General features: G+C 38.6%; 2 protein-coding genes and 1 long non-coding RNA gene across 3 annotated transcripts; 1 reads left to right on the plus strand and 2 right to left on the minus strand.

The window, feature by feature from the left end:
- Positions 1-10,708: 10,708 nt before the first annotated feature.
- LOC122670004 lies at positions 10,709-15,419 on the minus strand. The gene is made up of 3 exons (XR_006334119.1): positions 15,409-15,419; positions 12,040-12,045; positions 10,709-10,837 (listed from the first exon to the last, which is right to left on the minus strand). It is a non-coding gene; the product is annotated as an uncharacterized LOC122670004 (long non-coding RNA).
- On the minus strand, positions 12,581-14,488 carry LOC122670002. The gene is made up of 3 exons (XM_043866934.1): positions 14,320-14,488; positions 13,381-13,552; positions 12,581-13,163 (listed from the first exon to the last, which is right to left on the minus strand). The coding sequence occupies exons 1-3, from the start codon at positions 14,401-14,403 to the stop codon at positions 12,607-12,609; spliced, it is 813 nt and encodes a 270-aa protein (XP_043722869.1). The 5' UTR covers positions 14,404-14,488; the 3' UTR covers positions 12,581-12,606.
- A 2,677-nt stretch (positions 15,420-18,096) lies between the features above and the next one.
- Positions 18,097-24,259, plus strand: LOC122670001 (BTB/POZ and MATH domain-containing protein 2-like). The gene is made up of 4 exons (XM_043866933.1): positions 18,097-18,564; positions 21,301-21,649; positions 23,274-23,550; positions 24,044-24,259. Exons 1-4 carry the CDS (start codon positions 18,152-18,154, stop codon positions 24,220-24,222), a joined length of 1,218 nt encoding a protein of 405 aa, XP_043722868.1. The 5' UTR covers positions 18,097-18,151; the 3' UTR covers positions 24,223-24,259.
- Positions 24,260-25,528: the final 1,269 nt, after the last annotated feature.

Raw genomic sequence — 25,528 nt, forward strand, 5'->3', positions numbered from 1 at the left:
AACAGCAGCAAATCAAACAAGAAGTTGTTGAGCATTATGGGACCAAAAAACAAAAAAGAGAACTGAGAAATTCCCAAAGCCTAGCGGTTCTATGCACAAGTTTTCTCTTTATAATTCACAAGAATAGAAGCCTTTCCTTTCTTGAGTTGCAGAAATACACAACAAGATAAAGGAACACGATTGAGGAACTTGCATGGTGCTATTACTGCTATCTATTCACTCAGTGAGGAGCCAACTGATTGTTGGACCCAAGGTTTTAAGTAGCTTAACGTATCCGCCAATACTAGCCGATAAATATCTTATTTTTAGGGTATCGATACGATACGGCACCAATACGATATTTAAAAAGTATAAACTGTATAGGGTTGATACATGACCCGATATGGTTAATACTCTCCGATACGATACTATACATCTCTTAAATCACCTTTCCGATACGATACCCGATACCGATACTTTAAACCTTGGTTGGACCAACCTATGGTGTGTTCCGGCAAAGAACTCCTGCTTCCATCATCTCTTCCAAATTGATGTTCCAATATCTTCTTGTCATCTCTCCACACTTCCTATTTTTTAATAATAATAATAATAAAAAGAGACGAGTTAACTTAAAATAAATAATTGTTCCAACAGAACTTTCTACCGGAGATTGGCCATTGATATATCGAGATTTAATTCCTTTTTATTTGTTATTATCTTTACTACCATTACCAACTCAAATGATCAGACCGAGTAGTTAAAGTTAAAATGAGAAATCCACTTTTAGGAATCATTAAATCCCATAAATGATTGTTCTGATATATCATGGAAATTCTTTGGGCTACAAAAATCAAATAATTCTTTGTGGTGGAACAAAATATCTCTTATTTCCCCCTCGAATAGATTTTCTTTTAAATTTTCAAAGGAATATTATTATGTTCCCTTGAACGGTGCACCAATCCTTTGAATCCAGTACCAACAAATATCACTTTCCCCAGATCAACGTTTTCTTTCAGACCTTTCAAACAATCAATACGACCCCGTAGAGCAGCTTTTGCTAAAACTCGAGCAGTTTCTTGAAAACTCGCCTGGAATATGAAATTTGAGTATTAAAAGATGCTCGTTTTATTCCCAATAAGACAGCTTGGTAAGAGATCACTTCTTCCAAAGCGCGCCCCACTCGGTCCACTTGCACTAATCCAATTAGTTCTCCAATATAAAAAAAAAAGAAGCATGCCAGGTGTTGCTGCTAGCCCAAATTGATCCTCTGTCGTATTTGTTCGAGAAGCCAGCTGTTTATATAATTCACGATAGCAGTGATACTGTCCAAGTATGCTCCTACCTATTATCTAGATATACCAAGAGAGATGTACAGTCTAATGAGGCTACTACGAAATATTTACTCATGGGTGGGGCAAGCTCTTCTAGTCTGGTTCATGGTTTCTCTTGGCTATATGGATACCTCACGCAAAGGCTTATTGAAGTAGTTCCAGTGTTCAACACATTGTTGTCTATAGAACGGATTGTGGCACCATCCTAGGTATTTCTATGAGCCCTCTAAATAGGATGATGGCAAAAAGAATTTTTCCTTGTTTTATTCAGTTTTCATTTTTGCAACAACAGTTTATAAATAAAGGAGGAGGCAGTCCCTAGCCTCCCACAAAAGAATTTTTCCTTGTAACTTTTATTCGGTTTGCATTTTTGCAACAACAGTTTATAAATAAAGGAGGCAGTCCCTAGCCTCCCACGATTTAATAACCATCCTTGAGTGCTTTGTGTATGTGTGTGAATGTGAGAGACATCCAGTGCTGTGAGACGCAGCCCTAGGTGAGATGTCTGGTGGGAGACCTTCAAGTTGGTGGGAGACCAACATATCCAGTTACTGTTCAGTTCTTCTTCTTCTGCAACTTGTGGGACAATTCAATGAGTGAATCTGTCCTCCTCCACTGGTAACGATCCTTACTAATATCTGTTGGTATTTCCATACTTCAGTTTCTTCTATCTATATTCTGTCAATGCATATATGTGTAGTCTCAAGTCTGACCCTATGTTTTTTTTTTTAATCAAAGCTTTCAAGCTACTGACCTGCACATGGTGCAACAGGTTCGTAGTCATTAACTGCTATGTTCCAGCCACTGTTCCCAATGTAAAAACTTCCATTTTTTTGCTTTCTAACCTGATTTCTGCAGAACTTCTTTAGGGATTCACGTGCTGTATTGTCCAGGTTATTTAGTTTATATTCTGTTTCCCTTACTATCTAATTCTGGCTTTGGGTACTTACTAATGCCATGACAGTTACAGAACTCCCTATCCAGAAGCTAGGTGAAGGAGTTACGTATGGGATTAGGTTTCAGCACGAACAGGTTCAAAAATCATTGATGCAGGATCCAATCACAGGTCTTATCAGCTTATGTACTAAGCAAAGCCACCTTCGGCCCTGAGCTCTCATTCATTCAGGTTGCTCGTCCGGTGCTCCTTGTCTAATTCCTCTAGCCCCTGGAAAATATCCCACCATCTCCCGTAAGTGTCACTTCTACAGAAGAAACAGCTTTCTTCTTATGGGCCTTCGAGCGGATTTTCATCATGTTCGCTCCTCCATCCAACCTAAGATCTTCCCTCTGTTGATGAGGCTTTGGCTATGGTCATGCAAGAGGAAACACGTCAACAATCTGCCTCTAAACTTAAATACAGATTTTGTACCTCGTACAACCGGAATTGGATATAGACCAGATTTTGAGATTTTGTTCATCATGTTGATTGATAATTTCGACCAGAGGTCTATCCCCATCAGATTAACCTGCTGTGAGTTATAGAACATAATTCATTTCCGGTCTGTTTTGTGTCCTGCAATTCTGTTTGTTCTTGGTTTTCCTTGTCACTGATAATAGGTGATTAGGATACCATCACTTAGTCTTTTCCCCTGTTTTCATACCAGGTTCTAGTGCTGATATTGCGATCTTCCTCTCCCATCGATTACAAGCTGTACTGGCAGTTCGCTGCGACGCTGCCTATCCCTTGATGCTGTTACATCACTTTTCACACCACTACTTTCTATTTTCTGCTAGTTTCTAAACTCTGGTTTACTTGCTAATTATGTCAGCCTAGCTATTAATATACTCCTTTGTTTCTATTTCGAAACCCACTTGCTCTTTCTTGGAGTTTAGTTACTATTTCTTTAACTAACCAATTCTGAGTTTCCAATTTCAGCTACCTGATATTTTAGTAACTCTTTGATTTGTTCAAATCTAATCGTTGGATTGGCATTATAACTTTGCTGCACCAGTCCTCATACCTAATAGGCCACTCAACCAGATCTTGGGCGAGATCTGATCCACGTTGAACTGGTTGTTGCATTTCTCTCCAGTTCTAGATATGTTTTTGATTTTCTAACCCCAGCCTTTGGATGATTAGTCAGCCATTAGGAAGAATCCAGTTGTTGGAATATGGGTATTTGGGTATTACGTGTGACATGGGTCGATCCAAGATATAAGATCGACCCATGGGGTGTTATTTCTATTTTAGTTATTTTCCCTTTCCTAGTTCTATTCTAGCTCTATTTAACTAGTTAGAATTAGAGTTATATTTGGGCTGTGACACTGTTCACGTGAACAGTGTCGTGAACAGTGTTTCCCTTTGTAATATCTTTTATTATTATTATTATAAATAGAGAGTTTGACTGATCTCATTGATCAATCAAGCCATTCACTAATTTCTACATGGTATCAGAGCCTAAACTCGATATCTAAGAAATTAATTCTGCTCTCCTCTATCGTCTCCCTCCACAATTGATCTCTCCTAGATCAACTAACCCATTACCCTAAAACCCTAAATCAACCGAGACCCTCCTTCTCTCTTCCCTTCTCTCGTTTCCATTATTTCATGGGGGCAGTACTTTGAAGTGATCTAAATATGATCTAGTACTTGCCCTAAAGTTTACCTCCTTTACTTTATCCTATTTTATGATCTCCATGCACAGTGAGATCCATGTTTGAAGACTGAAGCACTGCAGATTTTTTTAGAAGACCTGCAGATTTATTTTTCTCGAAGATTGAAGACCTGCAGATTGATTTCTCTCAAAGACCTGCAGTATTTTTTTCTCCATGTTTGAAGACTGAAGCACTGCAGAATTTTATTTAGAAGACCTGCAGATGTTTTAAGACCTGAAAATTTTTTTCTCGAGACCTACAGAATTTTTTCTCGAGACCTGCAAATCCATATTGTGCGAAGATCTGCAGACTCCTTTCCTCCTTTTTTTTTTTTGAAGACCTGCAGCGATTTTTTATTGAAGACCTGCAATTTTTTGAAGACCTGCAGCAACTTTTTTGTTGAAGATCTGCAGATTTTTTTTGCAGGAGCGCAGTATTTTTTTGAAGCTCTGCAGATTTTTTTTTGCTACTATGTCTGGCCAGGCTCTTACTGCTACTTCCGTTGAACATCATTTATCTGAATTGCACCGATGGCATCGTCGACTGGACCATCCACCTTTAGGAACCTTAGCTAAGATTTTTCCTGTTTTATTTCAGCATTGTAACCCTCACTCTTTATTATGTGAGGCTTGTGTTTTTGCAAAACAAACTCGTTCTGTTTATTCTAGTTCAAATAAAAGATGTTCTAAGCCTTTTTCTATGATTCATTTTGATGTCTGGGGTCCCTCACGTACCTCTTCTATTTCTGGCTTTAAGTGGTTTGTCACCTTTATTGATTGCCACACACGCACCACTTAGGTTTACTTCATGCGACACAAGAGTGAAGTTTTTTCCTGTTTTAAAGTCTTTTATAGCATGGTTCAAACTCAGTTTCAAGCTACCATTCAAACTCTCAGGAGTGACAATGGTCGTGAATATTTAGATGGAGCCTTTCAATTATTTCTTGCTACCCAGAGTATTATTCATCAAACCAGTTGCGTTGACACTCCACCCCAAAATGGAGTGGCTGAACGCAAAAATAGACATCTTCTTAATGTAGCTCGCTCTATTATGTTTGAAATGCATGTTCCTTCTCATTTCTGGGGGGAGGCTGTTTTAACAGCTGCTTATCTTATCAATAGGATGCCCTCTCGGGTACTTGACTATAAATCTCCTCTTGATCTTTTGAAGGGGTCTTCTTCTTATATTATTCCTCCCAAAATTTTTGGGCGTGTTTGTTTTGTTTGAAACCACTATACCCATGGCAAACTTGATCCCCGCGGTCTCCGCTGTATTTTCATTGGTTATTCTCCCACCCAAAAGGGGTATAAATGTTATCATCCTACATCTCGTCGTGTTTTTGTTTCCATGGATGTCGTTTTTCATGAGGGCGTGGCTTTCTTTCCATCTTCGGCACCTCTTCAGGGGGAGTCCATTCCTACTCTAGAAGAAGTGCCGATTCCCATTCCTCCTCTACATGAACCTATTGATGACTATCATGTACCTTTAGATAATGATGTTCAAGGGGAGCAGCAGGTACAGCCAGTGAAAGATTTCACACAGCAGTATTATCGAAAGAAAAAAGGGCAACAACAGCCCACCACTGCAGCATTACCAGACCAAGAGTTGTCCTCTGACCCAGGATCGAATGACACCTCCTCTGGTAATATTTCTAATCCTTTAGATGCTGCTACTTCTCCTATTACTTCTGATCCATCACTTGATCTACCCATTGCTCTTAGAAAGGGAAAAAGGTCTTGTACGCAACATCCAATATCACAGGTTGTTTTGTATGAATCTTTATCCCCATCATTTCATGCTTTTGTTTCCTCTTTATCCTCTGTTTCCATGCTATAGACTTGGCAAGAGGCATTTGCAGATACTAGGTGGAAGGAGGCCATGATCGAAGAAATGCTAGCTCTAAAGAAGAGTGGTACATGGGATCTTGTCACACTTCCACCACAAAAGAAGACTGTTGGCTGCAAGTGGGTCTTTGTAATTAAACAAAAAGCTGATGGAACTGTTGATCGTTTTAAAGCAAGGCTGGTTGCTCGCGAATTTACTCAAACATATGAGATAGATTATTTGGAGACTTTTGCACCTGTTGCCAAAATGAACACTATCAGGGTAATTCTCTCTTATGCTGTGAACTTAGGATGGAGTCTACAGCAGCTTGATGTTAAAAATGCCTTCCTTCATGGTGAATTAGAGGAAGAGGTATATATGGATGTCCCTCCTGGGTTCTCATCTGCTGCAACTCATGGCAAGGTTTGTAAACTTAAGCGTGCGTTGTATGGTCTAAAACAATCACCACGTGCATGGTTTGGTCGTTTACAGACAGCGATGTTGACATTTGGTTATAAACAAAGTAATGCAGATCACACTTTATTTATCAAGACATCGGGCAGCATTATTACTCTCCTCCTAGTATATGTCGATGATATAATTGTAACTGGAAATAACCCTGCTGAAATTTCCAAGTTGAAGAATTATTTGGCCAAGGAATTTGAAATCAAGGATCTAGGCATACTTCGCTATTTTCTAGGGATTGAAGTGGCCCATTCTTCTCAAGGGCTGTTCTTATCTCAACGCAAGTATACTCTAGATCTTCTTTCTGAAACTGGCATGTTAGGTTGTTCTCCTGTGGATACTCCCATTGAGGCAAATGCTCGTTTCCGAGACACTGATGGTGAACCAGTGGACAAAGGGAGAAATCAGAAGCTAGTTGGGCGACTAATTTATTTATCTCACACTAGGCCTGATATTGCCTATGCTGTGAGTCTTATCAGTCAATTTATGCATGATCCCCGGTCTAATCATCTGGAAGCAGTATTCCGGATTTTGAGATACTTGAAGTCGGCTCCTGGTAAAGGAGTATTATTCTCTCGTCATGATCATCTACAGATTGAGGCCTACACTGACTCAGATTGGGCTGGTTCCCATGATCGAAAATTCACCACAGGTTACTGTACATTTGTGGGTGGAAATTGTGTTACATGGCGCAGCAAGAAGCAAACAGTGGTGGCCCGTTCTAGTGCAGAGGCTGAATTTAGAGCTATGGCTCTTGGTATTTGTGAACTATTGTGGCTCAAGACTTTGTTACAAGATTTGAGTATTCCTATTACTCTGCCTATGCGACTCTACTACGACAGTAAATCAGCAGTAAGCATTGCCCATAATCCAGTGCAGCATGATAGGACGAAACATATTGAAATTGATCGTCATTTTATCAAGGAGAATCTGGATAATGGGACGGTTTGTGTTCCTTATGTGCAATCTGGGGAACAGTTGGCTGATGTGTTTACCAAAGGCTTAAGTGGAAAAGTTTTTCAGCCTCTAGTGTGCAAGTTGGGCATGACTGATATCTACGCACCAACTTGAGGGGGAGTGTTGGAATATGGGTATTTGGGTATTACGTGTGACATGGGTCGATCCATGATATAAGATCGACCCATGGGGTGTTATTTCTATTTTAGTTATTTTCCCTTTCCTAGTTCTATTCTAGCTCTATTTAACTAGTTAGAATTAGAGTTATATCTGGGTTGTGACACTGTTCACGTGAATAGTATCGTGAACAGTGTTTCCCTTTGTAATGTCTTTTATTATTATTATTATAAATAGAGCGCTTGACTGATCTCATTGATCAATCAAGCCATTCACTAATTTCTACACCAATGATTCCAATCATGTTATTCCCAAAGCCTAAGCCGTACACTAGTAATTGAACAGCTTGGCCCTGGATTGTGGTTCGATGGTCAGTGGTCCACAGTATATAATATAGAGAGCGAGGTATCTTGATGATTCATTAAACAGTTTACAGTTTATTTGAGGTCAGGCCTTGGTGCAACGGTAAAGGTAAAGGTTGCTCCATTGTGACCAAGTGGTCATGGGTTCGAGTCTGGGAACAGGCCTCTCTGCGAAAGCAGGGGTAATGTTGCGTACAATATTACCCTCCCCACACCCCTCAGTGGCAGGAGCCTCGTGCACTGGGTACGCCCTTATACAGAATAGAGGATATTTATGCAAGGATACTCAAATACTAGACAGTGACAGAAGCAAATCCATTTGAGAGTTTATTTCCAAAAGGAAAGATGACCTTTATCTCCCAAATTCTTGGAGTGGCAAACTCTTTCCTCCTAAAGAAGAGAGCAGAAAAGCTTACTTTCTCATTCTCGTCAATTAAATTTCTCTACACAGACTTATTCACTGTTTCAGATACTCAAATACTTGACAGTGACAGAAGCAAATCCATTTCAAAGTTGATTTCCAAAAGGAAAGTTGACCTTTTTCTTAAAAATTCTTGAAGTGGCAAACTCTTTCCTCCTAAAGAAGAAAGCGGAAAAGCTTACATTCTCATTCTCGTAGAATAAATTTCTCTACAAACTTATTCACTGTTTCAGAACCAACCCCCCCACCCCCTCAAAAAAAAAAACAAGTGAACACAAAATGATGAGTGGAAATGTTATAAAGAACATAAAATAAAAAAATTAAACCAACAATTGGAAAGGGGAACTGTAACACAGGAAGTGTAGCATTTATAGCACAATAGATGGGATTTTGTGGAAAAACCTAGAGATCATTAATTGATTGCACACGCTTTTTCCAGTTTAAAACAATAATGGAGAGATCATATAGATGCTAGGACCGACTTTCCTTAAGACACGGTGAAGGGGAATCCCTTCACCACGGCTTTCGGGTGGGTGGGAGAGGGTATCGTGCAACAGTGGGGGGGTATGTTCGACAATTCGTAAATAGGAGGGATGTTTAGGACCCTAGGATGGTGGCTGAACCCTTCCCGTGCTGTGAAGGAAAACTTTCTCCTAGATGATATTGACTTTCTCATTATTTTTTTTCTATTCTTTATGAAACATTATTCAAATGCTGAAGCACCCGGTTTACGAATCAATCAAATGAGCCACAAACGCCAAATCAAACGCTGTGTCAAAAGCATCTGAATTAGCATCAGTAGATGCAGAAAGAGATCCTATCCCCATAGGGAAAGGGTGCCCCTCTTCAAAGCGACTTTCTCGACAAGCTCTAGCTCTAGGGCTTTCTAGGTCTTCATCTTTGGAAAAACTCTCTTCTTTATCAATGACTAGTTCGAACACTAGGAGCGGTCTGATTCCTTATTTGATAAGTCCACTCTTATAAACATGAAACAAAACCAAACCGAAATAGTTTGGAGCCCAGAAAAAACTTCTTCGTAAGTGAGGTTAGGTACTTATTTCGGTTTGAATAGGGGGTCGCCCTTTTTTTTGGTTGAAGTAGCCACGCTTTTGGTCGTAGTCTGTTCAAACACCTAAACCCGCAGCCATGTTGATCAAAATGACTAATTTCATGACGTGACCAGTCACTCGCCCTCGTATTCTAAATATTTTATAATGTACAATAAGTCAATATGATGCGATCTCGGGTTCAATAACCTTGATGTAGGTCGCTTTGTCCCACCAAGGTGATAAAATTTGATAGAGTCCGATCCTCTCCCCACTCCCATGAATGGTTCACGATGGGGTGGGATGGTTACCATGTGGGGAGGGGATCCCCACTCAAAATTTCAAAGATAAAAGACCAGTGGCAATTCTGTAAATTTGGGTGTAAATTAGATAAAGGTGTCCTTATTTATAAATAAGGAACAGTGCTTCTTCTCTTCTTCCTTATGATAGGAAGAGGACCAGTGGAAACCTAAGCAAAACGACTGAACTGTAACAACTTAAAATCAATCCGGGTGATGCTGGAACATCAACGATGGAATCGCACAGCCTTAGTAGCCAATCCAAAGACAGCAAATACTTGAATAATAAGAGTTAAGATACTGCGATGGAACAACTACAGCACGACCAGTAAACAGAGCAGGTTATGTAAACAATCTATAAACTTATGTAAGAACTGATAAATAAGGGCAGAATCTAAGAGAACTATACAAATAGAACTCAGATGAGTAATTTGGGACCAAACTGATCAATAGCTAATCTGATATGAAGGCTTTAAACTTGCCAAAAATTGGCACGAAAACAGGGTACCGCTCAGTGGCAGAACATATTCGATTACTGACTTGAAACTTGAAAAGAGCTATTGGAAAATATGAAGAACAAACAAGGAGAATAAAGAACAAGTAGAGAACAGGAGAAATAGAAGAGATAAGAAAGGAAGAAAGAAAGATCTGACCTGAAAAGAGTCATTCAATGAGACGAAAGAGAAAGTGGAGGTTGTCGACCAGACCTGGTTCTGCCCAATCCACACAAGCACTCAAGCAAAGCAGTCTACTCTAAGAGAAAATATTTTCTATTCGTTCAATTATAATAACTCAATTACTATGGGTATATGCTTACATATATTTAAAACAAAACAGAAAACAAAGACTCCTAATCTAAGACCAAAACTGAATTGAACTCTACCTCTTACCGTAGCTAACAAGAGATAATGAATATAAATCTATAATAATATTTACAAATAACCCATTTAAATAGAAAATACCCTAGACACCCCTGCAAGAAACTGCATCACAATTGCTGCATTTACAAGACAATTTTTAAGGCAATTAGGCAATAAACCCTTTGCAACGGTTGCAATTGATAAAAGAAACCCTGTATCATTACTAAGTTTGGAAGACAACTGTTATGGTATACATAAAAAACGTAGATTATTTTTTATGAAAAATTTCCATATACAAACAACAAACATACAGACAAGTGAGTTTGTGCATGATAATAAAATGAAGATTAAACGCAAAAAGCATTGACAGATACCTCTTGAGAGGAGCAACTGTCATAGTATTTAACTCCAGAGAATTTCCATGGATACAAGGTGCGTCACTCCTACTAATCCTGTCCAATAAATGATATGGTTAAACCAAGCGTGTTCGAGAAAATAGCAGTTACGGTAATTTGACAGAATATCCACCATGACAGAAATAACCGAAAGCCTTATAGTGAAAATTCTGCAACAGAAGATATCTAATGCAGCCTCACTGGAAGATACGGATCAGGAGAGTCAAGAACAACATGGACACAAGAACAAAGACATCACAATGGGTTTAACATGACTCTTCAAGGACACGGGAAAATTGCAACTCTTCAAGGATGCAACATAACTTTCCAAGGTTACGGGGGAGAACACTTCAGGTTCTAAAATACTCAATGGAGTAATATTTCATTAATTCATTCTTTACTACTTACATTGAGCAAAACTCTTACATTTATAAGAAACCAAAATAAAACCTAATCCCAATCTCTAAGCCTACTAAATCCTACGGCTAAGATTAAATTAGAAATTACATCATCAAATAAAAGAAAGCTAACTAGGAATACTAATCAATAGAGGGCTCTATAGCTCACAAAATAGATAATTAAAAAAATAAAGAAAATAAGGAGAAGACCCCTAAACTGTCTCTCCTTGCTAGTTGTAGTGGTCTCCTTGCTTCTCAAGTAAATCTCCACACGGTAAGGCTTGACTTTTGTTTCCAAACTAATAGGAAAGAAAATAGGAAAGCCAAAACTTTTTAGCATACTATTGGGGGAGGGAAAATAGGAAAGTAAATCTTCATTTTGGGAGAGATAAAATAGAAAATTAAATCTCCATCCCTACACATAACGTGCTCAACATTGGGTCTTCTAGAAGGCTGCTGAGTCAGCCTATGACACAAGTGGAATGCTTCTCCAGGCCTGCATCAATATCCATAGTGATAAAGGTAAAGGGCACCTAATTCTGACAGTAAACCAAAGAAGAGTTCCATAAAATGCAACTCATTTTTATCAATTGGCCTCTTTCAGCTATAAAAAAGAAATTGCATAATATATATATTGATTCTGGATTCACAATCCCAACAATCTGATCTATTTGACTCTTCTGATACACGAATATGCAATCTTGGATACAGAAAATCTCAAAGGAGCACCAATCAAATGGTGACCCAGGTCAAACCCTACCCACAAGACATGCATCCCAGATGTCTGCAAATAACCATCCTACTCTCCTCATAAAAGTAATGTCAATTCACCATTACGAGGTGTTCAAGTTATCTGATAGGAGCATGAGAAGTTACCCATGACTGGAAGAGGAACAAGATTCCATGTCATGAACTGCAGATTGGGTCAGAACTCCACAGTTAAAAGTCAATAAATCATAATCTTTGTTGCAAAAATAAGAGAGTTAGCACAAGTGGCTACTTAACCATCTCAGGAAAAAGATTACAATGATACCAGTTCATGATCAAATACATATCTTGCAACAGGTTAAATGAAACACAAATTTGGTTTTATTTAAACAATCGAAATTGCAGCAAAGAACAATAATAACATTCAATCAGTATTAATGAATTATATGGCAATACATGAGATGGATCCTAGGTTTATCACAGCTAGAGATGGCCCACTAACCTGCCCATATAAACTATTCAAAAAGCAGGCCACATTCTGATGAGTATAATCCAGAAATAAGAGCAAATATAGAATCTTTACGTTCCATCCCATTACTAACAGAGCAGCTAAAATGATAGATTACTGGGTTAAGGGAGCAATATCAAAAGTTGGAAATGTCCTTTTGATCTGTTTAGGGACCACATCTCCTTTAAGGGTGGCCAGCTGATTTAAAGGTTATGATCAAGAATTAGTGGATGACGTACTGAGGATGGAGTGATGGACTGTAGATTCTCAAATGTTTCCACAAATGTATTACTGATAAACATGACTACCAAGAAGTGCAATTTCCAAGAATCTCATAACTGTCAGCTTGTGCATGCACAGAATAGACAAGAAATTTTGGAGCCTCTAACAAGAAAAAATTTTAATTTGCAAGAATGAGGGTTCAAATGGTCAAACCTGGTATAGTGTGGTACCAACACCTGTTGCCTTCTGCATCTAGTTGCACTCTTTGACAAGTAAAACTGAGCGACAACTGAAAGTAAATCTTTCATCTCAACCCCGGATCCTGCCAACAGGACTTGACCATCTGGTTGAACTGTAACTTTTGAACCACGAGCCAAATCCCCAACAAAATCCAGAAGAGGTTTCTGAGCTGAGTCCCCATTTGGGTAGAGAAAGGGAGGCTGAGCCTCGTCACCCTCAACCTCATAAAGACAAAATCCATCATCAAGGGAAGCATATGGCTGTGGATGCATGTTGATTGCCAGTATTTGTAACCCCAAATCAGACATAAGAGAAATATCTAGCCCATTTCTTAATCTTTCATTTGATAGAGACATGAGGAACTGCAAAATATTTTCATGCCTTCTCCACTGTTCAGCAATGCCTAAGCTCAAGAGCACCGAGTCAGGGCGAGTTTCTGCTACCAAAACAAAACACAAATGGATTAAAAAGGAAAAGGACCTGAGAGCCTAAAGCACAACAATAACAGAGCCCATATGCATGCACGATGTAATCACAAACTTCATTTATGAAAATCAACAATAATAAAAAATATAAAAAATAAGGAATATCTTTTAAAGAAGTATCCTGTAATCACTCTAAAATTTAGTGCTGGAAGATAATGAGATGCAAACCTTGTATATCAACAAGCACAGGCCTCTTAATGGTTGAATCAAGCTTGATTTGCTCTGATAACCAAGTTGTGGATTTCCATGGATCCTCAAGCTGAAGTGGTCTTATATTAAAGCAACCAGATCTTATCATCTGTTGTCTTGTTCCAGGAGTTGGCATAAAAGGTAGGAACTCCTGCATCAACCAAAATTTTCAATAGTTCAGCAATTGCTAGATGGAGAGAACCATCATATACGTACATGATAAGGTTTCACTAGGATGAGAAGATCAATTTGTTCATATACATTGCACAATAAGTCGTTCAAAAGCGCTGGAAAACCATATGGTTGAGAGCTCCAAACGGGGTAGGGGTGGGAATGAATAGGTGGGTGGAGGGTGAATGTGTGACTGTGTGGTCTTCCAGGTGCTTTTAGGTTTTGACTAATACTCTTTCCACTCTGGTAGATAAATACTTTACACTGAAAACAATGAAGAACCAGGTTTCAAAATTAATCAAAAAGTTTTCATTGGGGAACAATTATGAAAGTTATCAAAGCATCAAAGAATTCTGTGCACACAATTCTAAAGCAATCCAACCAAGATCCTAACCTTGCAAAATTCAAATAAAATCAATAGTTACCCAATAGAATACCAACTTATCAACCTAATGATAGCATGAAGAAACTTCCATCGAGGAATAGACCAACAGAAGTCAGTACAAATTCAGGAAACAGAATTCGGCATAAACCGATCCCAATCCAATCAGATCCCTACCCTTGCAAAACTTAGATAACAGTCTGAATGAATATTCAAGGAAAGATAAGGGAGAAACAATTGACCATCCCTTGTCAGAAGATCTACAATTCAACAAAACCAAACTGTAATCACAACAGAAATCAACAATCCAGATTATTAAATCCAATAAAATCCATCAGCGAAGATAAACATCGATCATGAATTACCTCAAGTTCCCTGCAGAGGCCCTGCCTTTTGTGAAAAAGCCTATGAGGTGATGTAGGAGAGGCCATCAGACAAAGCAGAACCATATCTGAGAGAACCACAGCTCAGAAAAGGAATTTCTGAGCTTAAATCTCCCTCCTTTTGAGGGTTCAGAACTCAACCATTGTACCTTGCCTACCAAAGAAAACCCAAACACCCACAACCATAATCATAGATTATCCATCCCCAATCCTTAAAAACCAGAAATACGAAAGGTTTTAAGCTCGGATGGCAACAATAAAACTTCAAAATAAAAATTGGGTCTTGTGCGTCCACTCGAGGAATTTCCTGCTACAATCTGTGGGCTCGCACGCCCTAGGGAATCCAGAGGAAGGCTGGCTTGGGGGTTTCGATTTACGAAACGAAGCCAACAAATTTGTCAATATTTTTTGGCCTTTTGGACCCTTTCGAGTGATCGTGGCCTCATATTTTAATACTTATTTCGCCTCGTTATTGGTTTCATGCGTAGATTCTGTCTGGTTTTTAATTTCAGCTACACTGCTGTGTATCTTACAGCTCTTGTTAAACTTGATGCGTCAGATGATATCTACCGTCCATTTTAAAGAATCATATGGTCACATTTACATCAGCATTTAACCCTTTTTTTTTTTTTTTTTTTTTTTTTTTATTATGCTCGTAAAATCGTAAGTAGGGATGTAAATGGATCGAATTCGGTCGGATAGTGGCATTATCATATTCGTATCCGTTTATATTCGGACGGATTCGGATAATATCCTATCGGTATTCGGACGGATTCGAATAATTTTTGGATAATGATTTTTTGAATACAGGTTCTCCCAAATGGATATGAATACAGATCGAATACGATTTTTCGACTATCCATTGACATAGTTACCGTTTTTATGATGAAGGTTAGGGTTGACACTTGAGAGTTCAGTTATTACTCTTTCTTCTACTCTTCTTAATCTTTTATTCTCTTACGTTTTTTATTTTTGATTTTTTAATAGATATGTAATTCCATGTAGCACATTGCATAAAATAATATATATAAACCAATAACAAATCTAGAAAAAGAATCACATTATCTTAACTTATAAATTTATAAAAATAAGATAACAAAATCCAATAAGGTAACTTAAAAAGATAGACAAACACAAAGTTATATTTCACATATTTTATTATCATTGAACTGCTAAACGAATCGGATAATAATCGATCGGATAGGGGGATTATCATATTCGTATCCGATTAGTTTCAGATGGATTCGAATTCTTCTAAACGAATACAAACACGGATCGAATACGAATTTACAAATATTCATTTACATCCCTACTCGTAAGTAGGGATGTAAATGGATAACCGAAATCCGAATCCGAATTCGCATCCGTATTCGTTTAGGGGCATCCGTATTCGTTTAGAGATATCCGGAAAATAATCCGAATACTCCGATTAAAATCCGTCCGAAAAAAAATCCGAATACTTAATAATACAAAATTAAGTAAATAATGATTTCAAGGGTTTTTGAAGATTAAATAAGTTCTAGAATATGATGAAAAGAGAATCATGATCTAAGAGATATGGATTGAGAGTGAATTGTATCCGCTAGGGGGAGGAAGGTCCGGGTTACACAAGGCAGAGATGTAAACGGATGGTTGAAAATCCGAATCCGATCCGCATCCGAATCCGTTTAGAGGTATCCGTATTCGACCAGGGAATATCCGACTCCGATCACATCCGATTCGAATCCGATCCGTTTACATCCCTACTCGTAAGTGCCTTGTGGAATTTTTTTTTGTTCTTTGGGTAAGTGGAATTTTATTACAGAAGGGGAATGAGGAACTCAAGACATCGTGATTACACAGAACAAGAAGTCAAGAAAGGGATAATGGTCAATATGTTAGGAAGTGGGCCGCTACATTCGCATCCCTAGAAACATGGGAGAAGGAAGAACATGTAAACTTTCCTGCCAAGGTATGAATATCCGAGAGAAAGCCAAAGATGGAGATTGGTGATGAGCTCGAGTTTGTCACTAGCAATTTGATGATTTCTTCGTTGTCAGACTCCATGAGAATACGTTAAATTCCCATATCAACTGCCAAGACCAGACCCGATCTAATGGCCCATGCCTCCCTAATTATGACTTCTGAGAAATTTGCAGGTTTCGATAAGACCCCAATCGAATAGCCTTCATGATTTTGGAGACCATAACCCAGACCACCTGAGCTAGATTCCAAATGTAGGGCCGCATTACAGTTCAGATTATAAGCATTTAAGGAGGGAGGCGACCACCTAGATAGCTTCTGGTTGGTGTCGGCTCAGCTGAACTCTTGTTTACTTACCTCTCAAAAACTTCTTGGAAAGCTTCCTCTGCTTTGGTAAATACCTCCACCAGATCCTAATTTCTTCAATTAAGGATGAATTCATTTATGGCTAACCAAATATACCAACATAAGAAAATAAATAAGTTGAAGACCTCAGTGGTTCTGACTTTGGTAGAGAAGCTGATCAGCTCTCAATTTTGTATCACACGAGATAACTTTGCTACAAATACTTTGTTCTAATACAATTTAATGACATCTACACCCTCAAAAACCCGAGTTTCACGATTAAGAAACCCTTCCAAGGTTATAAGTCAAATTATCATACAATACTCGACTAATGTGGAGATTAAATGCTCATCTCCTTCTTGGTTATGAACCTAAAATCTTAAGTATTAAGGTAGAGAGGCTCTTACAAGATCATAAGTCACATTGTCATAGACTATCCGACTAATGTGAGACTAATTTCATCTCCCATTCGTGACTATATATGGAGTACATTCATCACATCAATTCTTTAGGTCGGTCATGTATCCTACATAGCTAGTGCACGGACAATCCGCTAAGATACCATTGACTGACGCCAAAGCTAAAAACCCAAATTTCAAGGTGAAGAGATTCTTCCAAGGTTATAAGCCAAATTGAGGAAAGACTAAACATGCTGTGAGCTAATAGTTACATGACTCTCAAGTATGATTTTTTATTGTTTTTTTTTTTATCATAACCGTATGAGTTCCAACGAGGTTGATAGATTCTATTCTTTGTGCTACCATTGGTGTGGCATGGGTCTCGTGATAAGTATGTCCGTTGACTAACAAAATTTTTTTAGTTAATTTGTTCCAGTCACTAACAGTAGAGACACATATTAACCAAATTAGCAATTGGTACCCATGGTGAACTCCAACAAGTTGCCGTCCCACCGTCCCAAATTGGGCTCTGAGATTGACACCGACACGGCCCGACGCTGCCCGAATTGCACATGTACCACGCGTTTTTTTTTAAAATATTTTAATATTAGCCTTTTTCCGAAATAATAGATGATATTTGGATTTTGGAATACCATTATATATATAATAACTGATTAAAATCTAAATCGAGTAATTAACTTCTCGGCGTGTTCTCTCTGTCTCTCTCTCTCTCTTGTCTGTACCAGCAATTCCGTCTTCGTCTATTTAAACGTCTCCAATTCTAACGTTGTCTCTCCTTGTTCAGTTTTCTTCCACAACCAAACCCTAGAAAGGTACAAGAAGCCCTTATGGATCTTGTAGCAGAATTCGTCACCACAACGCTGGAATCGTTAACTGTAAAGCTTTAGGAATCCTAATTCGAAGTCCAACCAAATTCATTTCATTTGAATTGTTTGTATTTAATAAACCTTGTAAACTCCCCAGATCACACCCCCAATTTAGATTCGCGTGGTGTTTCAGGGGAACCCTTAAAACCCAATTCATTCTAAGGCATCGCAATTGAATTTCTAGGAGAAAATCACAATCAGAGTCGTCCGTTTCAATTGTTGATGGGCATGGGTAGGATTTGTAGAGGAACTTCCAAACCTTCGTCTTCTTCATCTCCTTCGTTAACCACATCTACATCTCATACCGAGACTGTTAATGGTTCTCACCAATTCAAGATCACTGGGTACTCTCTATCAAAGGGTCTCGGGATCGGGAAATACATCGCGTCCGACACTTTCATGGTGGGTGGATACGCCTGGGCGATCTATTTCTATCCGGACGGGAAGAGCATCGAGGACAACGCGACTTATGTTTCTCTATTCATCGCGTTAGCAAGTGACGGCACTGATGTCAGAGCTCTTTTCGAATTGACGCTTTTAGATCAAAGCGGGAAAGAGCGACATAAGGTTCACAGCCATTTTGGGAGGACGCTGGAGAGCGGGCCATACACGCTTAAATACCGTGGAAGCATGTGGTAAGTTGGGTGTCTGTTTTAGTTAATGGGCTTAGGAAAAAATTGAATGTTGATCGAGGGGCTTGGGTTTTGAATATATGTGCTTATTTTGGTTTTCTGGGTTTTAAACGAAATTGATTGTTGCCTGAGAGGTTTGGGTTTTGGATATTTGTGCTTATTTTAGTTTTCTGGGTTTTTAATGAAATTGTTGTTGCCTGAGAGGTTTGGGTTTTGGGTTTTGGGCATGTGGCTTTTTTTGGATTTCTCTGCATGAAAACTGACTGCTACCTGGGTTTTAAAAATCGTCGCAGAATTGTTGGTGTTAGGAGTTTGGATATATGAAGGTGCGCTCAGTGCTATTTGATCATCGTTGTAATTGTAAAATTTTGTTGCATCTCGGGCATATGGTCTATTGTTAAAAGTGCGGTTTATGCACACAGTGGAAGAGAAATTTCCGACACAATTTCTTGAAGAAGAAACACGTACATTCTGTGTTGGATCCTTTTTTCTTCATTGCTAAAATTATGAATGACATTGTTGTAGGAGAAATGAAGATCTTTGTTATATAAGACAACATAATTCCTTCTGAAAGAAATAATGAATAATTCACTTTCTTTTATAACTTTAAGCTGGAGGCTGCATCTACGAAGTCAAAATGCACCCTTCTATTTTCATCTGTTGTAGCATTTCCATCACAAGTTCAGCAGAGGCCTTATATCCATCACTGTGAAGGAAAAATTTTAGGGAAATACTTTTGAAGTTTGTATTTGTAGCTCAATGTGTGTATGTGTATTCATATTTCCATTTTAGAGAAAAAACGAGGAATAAGAAAGACCTGAAGCAGTCGATAGAACCACTCTAATCAGTGGATACTAAAAATATGAAAAGACTGAAGCAGGGTAAGAGGATCTAGAAACATTGAATTTCTATCCAACCACCTACTTAATGGGTTATCCAAATTCGGGAATCTCCATAGACCCACCAAGACCAGAAGAAAGCCACACATAAGTTGTCCTAATCCCCTTGGTACCGAGGTTCTGGATAGATAAGGATCTTGCTGTCCTTATTTTAAAGATAGCTAACCATTCGTGCCTCAAGTGGATCACTTATCTGTATAGTCTCCAAGAACACTAACACTATTGATCCCAAGCCGTCTAAAGGAGTTTCCAACTGCTGTACCGATGTATTTGGATATTACACCTATATTATTTGAGGAATGTTTTGAAGCGTGAACTGAAGGTTGAATTGCCACATGAAGCAGAGCAATTTAAACTGTTGGATTACAGGTTTAGTGTATTTGAAATTGGGTTCTTCAATAATTTTTATATAGGGAATGAGTACTCCAATTTTTAAAGAAAATAGATTATGGATAAGTAATTGGTCAGTTTGTATGGTCCAGTTATCTGGTTCTATGCTCCAATATTGTCTACCATGCGTATCTGTTTAAATTGTTGGATTAGAGGTTTAGTGTGTGTGAAATTGGGTTATTCAAATTTTTTTAGGTAGGGAATGAGTAAGCCTATTTTCCTAGAAAATAGATTATGGATAAGAAATTGGTCAGTTTGTATGGTCCAATTATCTGGTTCTTTGCTCCAATAATGTCTGCCATGTGGATCAAGCTGTTTATGTTGACCTGGGTTTGGGACTTTGGGTTCAAGTCATCACGTAGTCTTTTCTGTGTTTCAGATTATTACTTCGGCCCATTTTGGCATGTGATCATTGGAGCATATAGGCGTTCAAGTTCCCTTTTAGAGATTTTGGATATGCTTATGTATTTATGCATAAATTACTATATATATCATATGGGGGAGGGTTCACTATGATGCTAGAGTGCTGTTTTGCACCAATGAAGGGGGAGGGTTACGAATCATCGAATTGGGGTGGGCATTTAATGAGAGAGGGTTTGCGCAGGAATCTGCACACGGGTGTTGTGCGGTTCCTTTTCATCATATTTAAATTGTAAATTCGTTCACGTTTATCCAAGACTATGGATGTATCTAATAAAAGAAAGGATAGGGTAATTTGTTAGGTACTTGACTGATAGGCCAAAAGCTCCAGAGCTGATGGAACACAATAAATCAAGCCCTTTAACCTATCCCATACTAGGTTGGCCCAATCTAACACTCATACACTAGACCGAGCCTCAATTTGGTGGTAGGTAGCGCTTTAACCTATCCCATACTAGGCTGGCCCAATCTGACGCCCATTCACTAAATCGAGTCCCACTCTGGTGGTAGGTAGCCCTTTTCCGAGCGGCTCCATTCTGCCCCAGGATTTCTTCCTGACAGCAGGTAGCCCTTTCTTGATGGCTTTCACTCTACTCTAGGTAGCCTTTTTCGTGACTCGAACCGTGATGTGGTGTCCGGCTCTGATACCAAATGTCAAGTCAAGCCCTTTAACCTATCCCATACTAGGCTAGCCCAATCTAGCATCCATACACTAGATCGAGCCCCATTAGGCACATAACATAATTTCTATGTGTTTTCTCTATTCTGATGGCAGTCTTGTTTCTGATGTGTGATACGCACTGTAAGGGAATCATGCGAAGTTTAAATGTGGACTACATTTCTTGTTTTAGTTTGTTAAAGACAAGCAAACTTCTTTATCACTTTCTATGTATTTATTTTTGTGTAGGATATGTTTGAACAATCTTCTAGCTTGTCCAAGGAAGTCAAGAAGTTTACGACACATTGTGTAGTAAATTTAATGATTTTGATTAATGAATACCACATAATGTCTTATTGTTGTATTCTACAGGGGTTACAAGCGTTTTTTTAAAAGAACAGCTTTGGAGACATCGGATTACCTCAAAGACGATTGCTTGTCAGTTCACTGTAGTGTCGGTGTTGTTAGATCACGGACAGAACCACCCAAGATTTACTCCATAGCAATGCCACCTTCTAACATTGGTCAACATTTCGGGCAGCTCTTGGAAAGTGGGAAGGGAACTGATGTAAATTTTGAAGTTGATGGGGAGACATTTGCAGCCCACAAGTTGGTTCTAGCGGCTCGTTCTCCTGTGTTCAGGGCACAACTTTTTGGTCCAATGAAGGATCGAAACACTCATTGCATAAAGGTTGAAGATATGGAGGCTCCAGCTTTTAAGGTTGTTCAATTACCTTGTAGCCTAATCGCTTCATGTTCAGTTCTTTTACAAAAAGTTGATGAATGGGTGCACTTGCTTTGCTAAAAAACTTGAATTTAAAATGTAATTGAATCATCACCCTTGTCCATATCATTGATCATCAAACTATGTTTATGAGTTCCGCTAGTTTCAGTCTTTGAGTTGCTTAGTCTTCTTTTGATACAAGTAAAATTACGATGTGTTTGTATTTTTTTCATGCTTTCATAGTTATTTGTGCATCATTTTGGTACCACCTATAATATGAAATGTTGATACGCAAGGAAGGAACTGATTCTTTTTTTGTTTTTACTGTCCATAGTTTAGTTATTACATAACCAGTTACTGGGAGTTGTAGCTCAGCAAATGGAAATTTTCGATAATTCCTATGATGCCTGTTGTATCCTTGGTTCATTTACTGTGCTGTCCTGTCCTATATTCTTGTGATATTTTGAGTATTTAAGTTCATTAGTTAATTAAAGCTGAGGTGCTTGTGTCTTTAATTGTCAAGGCGCCACTCAAATGGATTTCTTGATTTGTTTTCATACTCATAGTACCATTGGCTTGTTTTATTAGCTTAGTTTGGTTATGGAGATGCCACTAGTTCAGGGGTTTAGTCGAGGACTGCACTTATACTTTTCCAAACAGACTTTTGCATATCTTATAGCATTCTAGTATACAGGCTGAGCTGGTGGTGGAAACTTTTACCATAAAGTTGGCTTCACATATCATGGAGAGTGTTTCTTCTTTTCATGTATTGTGGGATGAGTACCTTTTTCTCTAGTGATGTTAATTGTTGAACATCATAGTTTCATCTACGTTGATATTCTTGTAATTACACATGGAATGGTTTGACCTTCTATTGCCCAACACTATTTAATTGATAACTCGTTTGAGAGTTGTATGTTCTCCTCCATTGGATAATATTTATATATATTTTTTTGGAGCATTGCTATTCATAATATTGTAGAGAGGTCCATAGGAAAATGTGGCTGAGTTGGCTATTTTTGTTAGGTGAGTAATTGTGGTGCCATAGAGGATGATTTCAACATCCACAGATGTTTAGCCAGAATCTTCTCCTAAGGTGCTGATCTCGCTCACAGATCATACTCCAGCTCTGGCTTCCTAACCTCTTGCTTCTGCTTCCAAATGCTGCTACTGTGGTGTATATAGTCCAATCCTTAACTTTGTCAAATTTGTATCATTTCTGTTTTGTCACTTTGTGAATGTACATTTTCCTTTTCCACGAGTTGAATCACCCTATGTATAGAATTCCTTTATTTGCATTTGTTGTATGTGCAGGTCTTTTATATCTTTTTCATGATGAAAGATGGTTGTTAAGTAGGAAAAAAAATCTATGAACTGAACTATGAAGCAGATTCATGGTATTTCTATGGATAAATTAGGTGTAACTATGCTTGTTCAATAAAAAAGTGTTACTATGGTTGTCAGTTTCTAAGTTATTTTTTGTCTTTGGAACGCCCGGTTCTCTTTCCAGGGATCTCAATAATTCCTTTACTGTATTTATTTCTGAGTCCTCCATAATTTATGTTTTTTTTTTGCTTTAAATTTAATATTTTTTCTGGCCATGGCGGTGTACCATTTTCAGGCCTTGCTCCATTTCGTATACTGGGATGGCCTCCCTGACATGCAAGAGCTGACTGGTTTCAACTCCAAGTGGGCTTCCACCCTGATGGGTCAGCATCTGCTTGCAGCTGCAGATCGATATGGTCTTGAGAGGCTCAGGTTGCTCTGTGAGGCAAAACTCTGTGAAGATGTTGCCATAAACACTGTGGCAACCACACTAGCCTTGGCAGAACAGCACCACTGTTTCCAACTGAAAGCTGTATGTCTCAAATTTGTTGCATTGCCAGAAAATTTGAGAGGTAAAATTTGCTCCTCCTCTTGTCCTCTTACACGTTTTGAAAGCTATGGATTTAAGTAAAGTTTATAAAAGGTTCTATTTGGTGCCATCTGGGATTCAATTTTGAATTACTATAGCATTTATATGTATTATTCTTGAATCGTTATCCTCTTCAGTTACTGCACGGTGCAGTACTGCATCGTGCGGCGCAGCAGTGGCCATGTGGCACAGCGGGCCCCACATGGTGCACATGGCCTCTGCAGCTGCCGCACGATGTAGCACTGCACCGTCCAGTAACTGCATAGGATAAAAATTCATTATCCTTTGCAATGTTACAGCGTGTATGTCCGATGTTCAGATTAGGTGAAGATTGTTAGGAAGTAATCAGTGTGATTGTCACTGAATGTCGAATGATAATTCTTTATTCTATTTATTCGTGGGCAATGCTTTTCTTATTACTTCTCTTGTAATATTATTCCTTTAAAAGCTAAATGGTGGTTGTAATTTTGCTGCAGCTGTGATGCAAACAGATGGTTTTGAATATCTGAAGGAAAGTTGCCCATCTGTCATGACTGAACTTCTGGAATATGTGGCAAAGATTGGTGAGCACTCCATCATTGTCTGCAGACATGGGAATGAAGCCATGCTCGATGGCAGTGATGTCAATGGAAGACGTGTGAAACAAAGGATATAACATGGCGGCGGTTCTCTTCATCACTTCATCCCTGTAAACCCAGAACATAAAAAAAAAGGAAGGAAAAAGATGGATGGAAAAGGTCCAGAGCCCTATAAAAATGATAGGATCATTTTCTGGTTTGTTTACTTTTAACCTTTTTGTAGGAGATGTAAGATTAGTGGTTTGTATGTTTCATGTAATTTGTAATTCTCCACTAGAGAGCTTGCAGGGCTTTCAGGTGAACTCTGTCTCTGTATTCAGATCAGTGCTTCAATGGTTCTGATCCTGAGTCATATGGTTAAAAAGATTAATCATTCGTTGTAGTTATTGTTCTTTCTGTATTCAAGTGGTTAAGGGTTTCAGCTATCATTTGATTAGGTTTGTGTATTGACAAGTGTGAGTGTTTTTAATTCTAACTACTTTCAGAAGTATAGCATCAGGGAAGGATAGTCTATGTTTGTTTCTTCGCATAAGAAAATCCATTGTTGAGACCTACATTTATTGCAAATTTTCTGTTTCGTGTTTAACTTCAGATTGTGCACAGAGAAAATAGCTTGGGAAACAATAACGGGACTTGAAGATGCAAGTGCCGATATTAAAGAATTGTTTTTTGGTATAAGAAATTTTTAGGATAAATTATAGATCACCCCCTCGTTTTCAATCGAAACTCAGTTCACCCCTTGATTTTTGAAAAAACTCAAATCAGTGGGCGAAAATTGAGTTATTTAGGTCCTGGAGGATTAACAGGGCGAACTGTTAGTTTTCGGATACGAGATATCCATCCTAGTCACTAAGGACGTATTTTCCCAATTGACACGTCTGAAGAAATCAACGTTGGGCTTATTGGATCCTTCGCGATTCATTCCAGGATTGGTCATTGGGGCTCTCTAGAAAGCCCGTCTGCTGTTAGTTATTGAGTGAAAGGATTATTTTACCTTTGTACTAAAACATTAGAATGAAATTTACAATACTGCCCTCTCTCTCTCTCTCTCTCTTGTAACTCTTGGAGGCGACAGCGGCGGTGACGGTGGTGGTGGTGCTCCAACCTCAGTTTGTCCAAACGGAATCGACCCAAACTCAGGCTCATTCCCAGTTCAACAATCATCATTTCGTCTCCCACCACTACCAGAGCATCCTTCCTATACCTCTCCAGCGGAGGCTTCCAATCCTTCAACCTCCTCCCTTTCTTTTCCCCTTCTCTCTATGTGCAATTCTGATTGAGCATTCGATGTTTCTGTAGAACAGAGGTTTACCAGACGACCTAGAACGTAAGCTCTTGAACAGACCAAACCCTACGTTATTCTTGCAATTGACATTAGAGAGA

This window comes from Telopea speciosissima, chromosome 7 (genome assembly GCF_018873765.1).
Source record: "Telopea speciosissima isolate NSW1024214 ecotype Mountain lineage chromosome 7, Tspe_v1, whole genome shotgun sequence".
Lineage (NCBI taxonomy): Eukaryota > Viridiplantae > Streptophyta > Magnoliopsida > Proteales > Proteaceae > Telopea > Telopea speciosissima.

Excerpts from the sequence above, each read along its gene's own strand:
- LOC122670001 (XM_043866933.1), top strand. The coding sequence starts at position 18,152 with ATGGGCATGGGTAGGATTTGTAGAGGAACTTCCAAACCTTCGTCTTCT. Across the intron at positions 21,650-23,273 it reads TGGAGGCTCCAGCTTTTAAG|GCCTTGCTCCATTTCGTATA; the intron begins GTTGTTCAATTA and ends TACCATTTTCAG. Across the intron at positions 23,551-24,043 it reads ATTGCCAGAAAATTTGAGAG|CTGTGATGCAAACAGATGGT; the intron begins GTAAAATTTGCT and ends ATTTTGCTGCAG.
- LOC122670002 (XM_043866934.1), bottom strand. The coding sequence starts at position 14,403 with ATGGTTCTGCTTTGTCTGATGGCCTCTCCTACATCACCTCATAGGCTT. Across the intron at positions 13,553-14,319 it reads GCCTCTGCAGGGAACTTGAG|GAGTTCCTACCTTTTATGCC; the intron begins GTAATTCATGAT and ends TGGTTGATGCAG. Across the intron at positions 13,164-13,380 it reads TGTGCTTGTTGATATACAAG|AAACTCGCCCTGACTCGGTG; the intron begins GTTTGCATCTCA and ends TTTTGGTAGCAG.